Below are 9271 nucleotides of genomic sequence, written 5' to 3'. Positions count from 1 at the left end.
GTGTTACATCCCTCCCTCCCAGACTTTTGCATAACAACTAGCCTACTTCATTAATAAATAAATAAAAATAAACATGTTATTCTAGCCACTTAACATTAAAACACAAAACAATGAGGTAGATGAAATAAGCAATTACAACTAACGACGCAATCACAGGGTCATTTATACCTCAATAATCAAACATTATAAACGAAAAGAGACACACACACCCAGTTTTTTTTCCCTTGGGGATTATGTCAACCACATAATGTGTAACATATACAATAATGCAAAAATGATTTGTAGCATTATTAATAATGTTGACTACAAAAATTTGCGACGAGGCTTCATTTAATATTGTAAATTCATGATAAAAATCAGGCCGGCAGCCGCTTTCTGCTTAATTTTTGCTGCAGTACCATACCTGAACTGCTGAGTTTAAATTGTTTAAATTGTGAGGAAGAGTTGCGCAACAGAAGAAGACAATGGTCATGTGACTCGAGCGTCAAAAAAAAAACATGTATTTTTAAAAGAACAACAAATGAATTCACATATATTTTGTACAGTCGCTGTGTTTTACGGCACCTAAAGTATTTGTATATTATGTACATTAAATTAAGAATTTAATTTTTTTGAATGAATTTGGGAAAACTCTCATGAAAACCTTTGCTTTCCCTGCCCCCTGCATACTCCGTCTATGGTTTTATTAGTTTTGTTGAGAGATAAGAGTTAAATAATTGAACTGATCATCTTTGCTTGTCTTACAGTTTTATTAATCACTAGGTAGCAATGACTTGAAATGAAGTTTGTAGATGTTAAAGAAAACTAGCTTTGATGTAGTTAAAGGTATAGTGGACGATTTTCCGGAAATTTAGAAAAGAAATGCCCTCCGCACATGCAACACACTACCTGCTTCCATGAGGGAACGCCTACGTGCAAAGAGAGAGCGTGCACAAGCCCAGTTTTCCTTGTGCACAGTTGGAGTCGGCATCGCTGATGCAAGCTTACCTTCCAAAACAAAATTTGCACTTATCCTATGTCAGACTCGCCACCCATAAGTGAAAATCAATTTTCAAAGGACTTAATGCGCACCGGGCACAAGCACGTACGACGTCCTTACGTAAACATATCACGAGAATGATTGCCAACTAGGAGGACCAATAGTCTAGATGATCCACATGGAATTAGAAGCCAAAAAACATCATCCACTATACCTTTAAGCTACTTTGGTTATCTTAATGAAGCTTAGCTTGATACACTGCTCTAGTGGGTAGCTTCAGTGAAGTGAAGCTTCATTTATTGTAGAATAACTTGTTGCTTAGCTCACTACACTTTTCAAGTAGCTTGCCTAACACCGATGATAAGAAAGCTGCATCTAAACCTTTGTCTTTCCATCTGGTCTGGTTGTATATGATAAGGTTTTGTTTATTCAGACATTTTTTTTCTCCTGACCTTAACATAAACCCTAACATATATTTAAAAAAAGAAGGCAAAATGAATGTACTGGAATTACGATCTGGTTGTACTTGGTCCTGCAACTCTGAGCTCTCTTCCAGTGAGCCATGTCTAAGTTGGCATTAGGGAGGAGAGTCAAAGCTTGCCTATCAAGGTGTCAATTTGCTTCTTTGTGGCACCCATTCAACAATAAGGCTCAGCAATGCTCAGCCCAAGAAACATGCAGCATTGCTATATGTTGTAATCTTTCACAGTGTAACACACTTTAAGTAGCCTTACCTAAAAAATAAAAAAAAATACCACACAATGAATTGTTGCCCATTCTACATGTATTTCAGAATAAGGGTGTTTGTAATTGAAAGAAGTATTATGTACAGTAATTCTGTGGAAATGGACTAGACAAGAGGTTAGCAGGTGTAAACCATTGATGTGAAGGTCATACATACTGAAGGTCATTGTGACTGAAATGTCACAACATATCTTGCTAATAGTGTTGTATGGGTAAGGGAGTGACATTGCAAGGGTTTTCATCAAACACACTGCAGAAGCAGCATGACCTTTCTGAAGCTTTTGCAACCATCAGCAGTTTAAAGAGTAGCTGTTGGGTAGAGCTGAGTCTGACATCCAACATATACAGTAGATACTATCGTCCAGATGTTCGATATTGGATTAAGAAAAAGTTCGATTTCTCGTTTTTGATACAGATGGCAGCTTGTATCAAAAAAAAAAACACAATTATAAGGAAAATGCAGAAGCGTCCCTACCTGAGTTGAATGAAACTGCGTGAGAAAATTCTGACAGGTCTAGCAGCATAATCACTGATCAAAACAATACATAACAGATCAGGAGAAGAACTAGGAAAAGGATGACAAGAATGACTGAGAGCAAGCAAAAGAACAGAAAAAAGGACTTTCTGTTAGGTTCTGTTTAGTTTGATTTGTATTTAGCCCTTGTGGTCCTCGTAGTTTTTCTGAGTGTGTTTGTTTATTCTATTTTTAAGTACGATCTCCTGTGTTAACTCTTGTCTTTGTGTTTCCAGGTATTCCTGCTCGTGTCTCCACCTTCCAGTGATGTCAGTGTGTTTGGTTGTGACTGATTCGCTGCCTCATGTTTCCACCCAGGTGTGGCCCGTTCCCAATCAGGTCTCCTTCACTATTTAGTTGAGTGCTTGGACACGCTTATTGTGTTTCAATCAGGAGGACGGCGACTGTGTGCTTTTGAGAGCAGCTTTATTTTTGTTAACATTACCCACAATTCCCCGGGAGACCGGACTCCCGCTTACGTCACACTGTCGACGCACACACCTACAAATATGCAGGTCACAGTGGTATGTAACATTTACCCCCCCCCTTAAAACATCTGAACAATGGTCATGAGCTAAGACCCCCCCCCTTTAGTGCACAAACTAACATCAAGGCCAAACGGCCAACCTGGCTAGATAAACCGGGTAGACTGCCGGTTTACCCGCATAGCCCGGTGGATTATTCTGCCACCTCACAGGCTATACACTATGCTGGTGCATTAAAAGTCAGTAAAATAGTCATCGAGGTACAAGGGCCTCTGGCGAGCTCGGACCGGACGGGGTCCAACCCGCAGGGGTTCAGCCCGCACATCTGGTACAGCCTGGGTCTCCGCCAGTACATCTGGAAGGTCCCAGACCCCACTGGTGCAGCGTGGATGAGCTGCGGCTTGCTGATCCGCCACAGACGGTTGCTTCACCCGCCGGAGGCGGCTGACATGCCAGCGTGAACCATCGGTAACGCGGAAGGTGGCTGGCCCCAGTTGTGCTGTGATCTGTGTTGGTGCAGACCAGAAAGAGAGCAGCTTGTGCGATCGAGTGGGTCGCCGGACTCGGACCCAGTCTGATACTGTGAGTGTAGGCGGTTTCACACGGTGTCTCCTGTCAAACCACCGCTTCATTGTACGTTGCTGCTGATCCACTCTGTCGCCTGGGGAGGGTGTTGCTGTTGAAGTAACTCTCACCGGAGGGCGCAGTCGGTCCAACGGAAGTTGTAATTCACGCCCTAGCATCAGTAGGGCTGGAGAGTTGCCAGTGGTAGTGTGGGGTGTTGCTCTGTAGTGCAGTAGGGTGCTCTGCAGTGATGTTGAGAACGACAGGCCATCTGCCATGTGTGCTCTGAGCCCGTTCTTAAGGGTCTGATTAAACCTCTCCACGCCTCCGTTGGCCTGCGGGTGGTAAAAGGCAGTCTTAATGTGCTTTATCCCCCTCCCCTCTGTAAAAGCCACAAAGTCAGCCGAAACAAACTGAGGCCCGTTATCAGTGGTGATGGCGTCAGGGACACCCCAGCGAGCGAACAAAGAGGAGAGGAAACCGATGACCACTGTAGTGGTGACAGACCCGGCAGGCAGCACCTCCGGCCATTTGGAGTGGAGATCGTAAGCTACCAGGAGGAAGCGCTGATGCTGAGGGGTGCCATGAAGTTCACCACAAATGTCCACCTGTATGTGGGTCCAGGGAGCCCGAGGCCACGGCACGGGCTGCAAGGGTGGGGGCGGGGGAGAGCCGGTCTTACCACTGGTGAGGCAGGCTGTACAGTTTCTGACCAGGTCCTCGATGTCGCGGTCAATGCCCGGCCACCAGACCAGGCCCCTGCAGCGTTGTTTGACCCTCACGACGCCCAGATGGCCGTCGTGGACCATGGCCAGGACCCGTTCTCTCAAAGTGCTCGGGACCACTGTGCATAGCCCTCTCGCCACGCAGACGTCATTCCAGCAGGAGAGGTCCCCTCTGACCCGGTGAAAGGGCGCTAGTTCCTCAGGAACCCTGGCAGGCCAGCCGTTACGAATGAAAGTGCAGAGCTGGGTGAGAACAGGGTCCTGTGCAGAGGCCGACTGAAGGTCTTTCAGTGAAACAGCTGCCTCGAGGGGCGTGTGAAGCAAGTGGATCAGTTCCGGTTCTGAGGAATCCTGGCTGGTGTCTGGTGCAGAGGCAGGTGTGGCTCTGGAGAGGAGATCTGCTACCACATTCTCCCTGCCTGGGGTAAACTGTGTGGAGAAGTTGTATGCCTGCAGCCTCTCAGACCACCGGTAAAGCCGCAGCGGTTTGTGGCCTGAACCTGTTGTGACTAGGAGGGCCGTGAGGGCCTGGTGGTCGGTCCGTAGTGTGAAATGTCGACCGTAGAGGTACATGTGCCACCGCTCACATGCCCAGACGCAGGCTAGCGCCTCCCTTTCTCCCACAGAGTACTTCTGTTCCGTTGGAGTAAGCGCTCTAGAAGCGAACGCCACTGGACGCTCAGTCCCTTGGTGAGATTGAGACAGGACCGCACCTACCGCAGTGTTGGATGCATCGCAGGTCACGAACGTCGGGCTGTCGAGGTCAAAGTGGGCCAGAACAGGTGAAGAGGTCAGTTGTGACTTAAGCCGGCGGACTGCAGCTGAGCACGCAGGAGACCAGATCCAGGGTGCATCCTGCTTCAGGAGAGCACGCAGCGGCGCAGTAGTGTCTGAGTAGAGGGGAAGGAAACGTAAGTAAAACGCAGTCATCCCCAGAAACGATGATAGTTGCGCCGGGCAGGAGGGTTCAGGCAGACGCAGGATAGCATCGACATTTGAGTGCAGCGGACTTAGCCCCTCAGCGGTCAAGCGGAACCCCACAAACTCAATAGCCTGAGCGGCGAAGATGCACTTCTCCCCATTCAGTGTGAGGTTGTGACCGGCGAGCACATCCAGCACCCTGGAAAGGCGGTCGTCATGCAGGGCGGATGTTGCTCCGTGCACCACAATATCGTCCAGGTACACAACCACCCCAGGAATACCTGCGAAGATGGTGGCCATGATTTTCTGGAAGCAGCTGGGAGCGGAGCTGAGTCCAAAGGGCATCCGCGTGTAGCGAAAGACCCCCATGTGGGTCACAAAGGCGGTGAGGTTGCGGCTGCCAGGGTGTAGGGGAACCTGCAGGTAGCCCTGGCGAAGGTCAAGCTTCGAGAAGACTGTTGAGCCATGAAACTGTGCAGAGAGCTCCTCCACTGTGGGCAGTGGGTATCTGTCCGGGACCACCGCTTTGTTTACCTGTCTGAGGTCGACACAGGGGCGGAGGCCGCCTGTCTTTTTCTTTGCCACCACCAGGTTGGAGATCCAGGGCGATGCATCGACTCGTTCGATGATGCCAGCATCCAGCAGTGTCTGTAGCTCGCCAGTGACATCATCACGCAAAGTGAGGGGCAGCCTGCGCAGAGGTTGGATGACAGTCTTCACAGCTGGGTCTATGAGCGGTTGGTGGTTGAAGGCGGTGAGGCAGCCCAGCCCAGTGAAAAGCGACGGCCAGCGCAGCTGCCATGGCGTGGTCACGGTCAGGATAGCAGCACCCAGATTGTCAGTGATGGCGAAACCCAGGGCGCAGAACAGGTCAAAACCGAGGAGGTTGGCACCATGCCGAGACACCTGGAACGTAAATGCTGGGAGGGTCCTAGATCCATAACGAACAGAAAAGGTAGCAGTGCCCAACATGTTAATTTTAGTGTGTCCATAGCCGTACAGCTCCTCTGCTCCTGCTTTGATAGTGTGTCTGGGAAAGAGTCGCCGAACCGTGGACTCACTGAGAAGAGACCTGGAGGCAGCCGTGTCCAGTAGCAGCGGTAAACACACGTTATCCAGCTCCACCGTGCACCAGGTGAAAGGTCTGTTGTTGGCACCCACCGAGTGAATGGTGGTCGGGCTTGATGGGCGGGATGAGTGGCGCTGGGTTCTTGTGGGAGCGGGTGCTGAGCGGCACACCTTAGCAAAGTGATTGAGCCTACCGCAGCGTTGACATCTCTGTCCCGTAGCTGGGCAAACCGGTGCCCTTGTGGCGTGGGAATACGAGCCACAGTTCCCGCATGGCCGGCGTGCTGAGGCACCCTGACGTCCCGCGACGTTAACCTCGAGCTCGGTGTGAGGAAAAGCGGGGCCGGGAGCCTGGTCTGCCGGTGTCACAGTCTGAGCTAGCGGAGTGGAGAGAGAAGGAGGTGGACCTGTAGCCGTTAGCCGCGATGCTAGCAGAGCAGCCGACTCAAGCTGAAACGCCATTTCCACTGCCTTAGACAGAGTTGTGTCGTCCGGGGACAAAAGCAGTCTCTCACGCAGTTTGTGATCAGCTGCGTGTTCGGCTAACTGATCCCGAATAAACTCGTCCTCTAGGTGTTCAAATTTGCAAACGCTAGCCAAGCATCGGAGGTCCGTGACGTACTGATGGACGGACTCACCGGGCCTCTGTCGGCGCTGTCTGAAGATGATTCGCCGGACGATGACGCTCTGTGGAGCAGCGAAATGTCCGGTCAGTAAGGCAACACAGTCCCGATACTTATCCGCGGGGCCGAGCGTGCGGAAAATACGTTGTCCCTCGTTTCCCAGGCTGTGGATGAGCAGAGCCTTTAGCCTAGCATCGCTAGCATCAACGATACCGGCGGCGGCGATGAACGTCTCAAAGGACTCAAACCAGCGGGGCCACGGGATCGGCGGCTCGCCCGGCAAAGCGAGGAACGGAGAGACAGGTGAGACGGGAAAAAACTCCATCCTTGTCGCCAATATTGTGTTTCAATCAGGAGGACGGCGACTGTGTGCTTTTGAGAGCAGCTTTATTTTTGTTAACATTACCCACAATTCCCCGGGAGACCGGACTCCCGCTTACGTCACACTGTCGACGCACACACCTACAAATATGCAGGTCACAGTGGTATGTAACAACGCTGGTTGCTGCTTTGTCTTCAATGCTACCCTCCTCGTGTCCTGCTGTGTTTTGTTCCCTGGTTTCTTTGTGGCTTTTGGATTTTTGGGTTTGTTATTAAAAATGTACTATTATTACCAACGCTATCCCTTCCTGCTGCCTCCATCTGTCTCTGCATTTGGGTCCACACCATCAAAACGTGACAGTTTCGAGCTTAACTTTGAGAAGACACAGACTAAAGGACATATCACCTTTTTAGAAGCCTAATTTAAAATATACTGTGCCTACCCATGAACTGTACAGATAATACTAACACTTTGAAAAAAATCTGAGATATATGCTTCAAGATATCTCGTGGTTTTACTGACCGCTCTCCCAGTGAACTGCCTTTAAGCGTATCTGAATTAATTAGTGGTGCATGGCTAAAGAATGATTTTATGGTTCTGTGCAAATATTAATATTTTCTTGTGCAGACTCAAATGGTTAGTCATCTCAGCAAGCATGTACATGAAGTACTTAGCAATTTTATTATTATACAGTATGTACCAGATATAGAGAATTTCACAGAAGTACATGCTGCAAAATTGATTTCCTTCAAATTAATTATTGAGGATTATATATATATATATATTAAAAAAAAAGGAATAATACTAAATAAAGGTTGGGCTTGTTTTCCTCCACTCAGGCCTGGTTATCTGACCTGAAGATATGAAACAAAAAAGAAAGAAACATTTATTGAACCTATGCTACCCAAGAATGTTTGCAGCACACAGAAAATTCATACATTTTATTAAAGGCCAATAAAGAACTAGACGACAGACCTCGCTCTCCAGTTGCGGCATTCAGGTTATTGTGTATATATAGTTGAAAGTATTAGTACATCAACAAATGGTAAATGGACTTATTTATATAGCGTTTTATCCCTACACTGAAGTAGTCTCAAAGCGCTTTACAATATCAGCTCATTCACCCATTCACACTCACATCAGCATGCTTAGGCTGTGATCTAAAGTAATGTTGTTTTCTTGGATATGTAGCTTCATTTGAGTGGGTGTGAATGCTCTGTATAGAAATGTTGGTGTTAACAAAAAAAAAAAAAAATGAGAACACTTTGAAATCAAGTCAGAGAGAAAACAGCATACTGTATGTGGGACCAAGGCAACAATTGCAGCATTATTCTTTTCACCATGTCTACAAATGTATTACATACAGAATACAATTTTACTGTGTTTACTAGTAACTTCTGCTTTATTAAAGACATGCTCAACAAATGGTGAGATGTTTATTGTCATAACAACAGACCATTTTAAAGTTGACTTAAACTGGAATGCCTTTAGGTGTCTAGGATGCTACAAAGTTGGATATACCTGTAAAATTGTATCTCCAGAAAATAAAATAAAAAAAATCAGATTTTTGGGATTTGTTATGCAGCCCTAGAAGCAACTCACCACTTCTGAAAGTGTAATGTTCTTAGGTCAGGGCCCAAATGCAGCAAGAAAAGGATGGTCATTTAAATATTTATTTTAAAAAAGGGAAAAACCAGTACAAAGAAGAAATAAATCAAGTAAAGGCAAAGTCAAATGTAACTGTATGACACATTTCAAACACAAGGCAATTTAATGTAATGTGCTTTACATTATTAAAAGTGCAACATTTATAGAAAATCAACAAAGTTTAAAAACATCAGACAGAGTGTAAAATCAATTATTACAATATTAAAAATCTCACTCTGTTAGTAGCAGTTGAGAAAAGAAGAATTTTAGACTTGTTCACATTTGATGCTGACTTCAGCTCTGTTGGCAGTGGTACAAAAAGGTACAAAACCAACAAACTACTTAACTCACAAACTGATTTGGAGATATGCAGACCAACCTGAAAGGGAAGACATCACAAAGACTACAATCCTTTACATTGTGAGGGAAGGTAATCAGGAGATAAGGAATGCCTGAGTGCAGACAAGAGAAAGCCTAATTACTCACACCTCACATACCTACTGACAAAACAGGGTGTGATCCTAAACACAGACTGGGAAATAACTTGTACCCTTTCCCACTGACAAAATATATTTCAACTAAAACTAAGACCACCTGAATATAAATATAAAAAATCTAAGTAGTCAAAGCACACACTATGGGTGCTTTCACACCGGTTTAGTCCTGAACTCAGTCCAAA

At 46.6% G+C, this 9271-nt stretch overlaps 1 protein-coding gene across 1 annotated transcript; it reads right to left on the bottom strand.

Annotated features, from left to right (window-relative positions):
• Positions 1 to 2761: 2761 nt before the first annotated feature.
• Positions 2762 to 6979, bottom strand: LOC114479100 (uncharacterized). The gene is made up of 2 exons (XM_028472575.1): positions 5754 to 6979; positions 2762 to 4103 (listed from the first exon to the last, which is right to left on the bottom strand). Exons 1-2 carry the CDS (start codon positions 6946 to 6948, stop codon positions 2956 to 2958), a joined length of 2343 nt encoding a protein of 780 aa, XP_028328376.1. The 5' UTR covers positions 6949 to 6979; the 3' UTR covers positions 2762 to 2955.
• Between the last annotated feature and the right edge of the window lie 2292 nt (positions 6980 to 9271).

The sequence above is a fragment of the Gouania willdenowi genome, chromosome 17 (genome assembly GCF_900634775.1).
Source record: "Gouania willdenowi chromosome 17, fGouWil2.1, whole genome shotgun sequence".
In the NCBI taxonomy this organism is placed as follows: Eukaryota; Metazoa; Chordata; class Actinopteri; order Blenniiformes; family Gobiesocidae; genus Gouania; species Gouania willdenowi.
The sequence above is the reverse complement of the archived record's forward strand: the minus strand, read 5'-3'. Positions and strand labels throughout refer to the sequence as shown.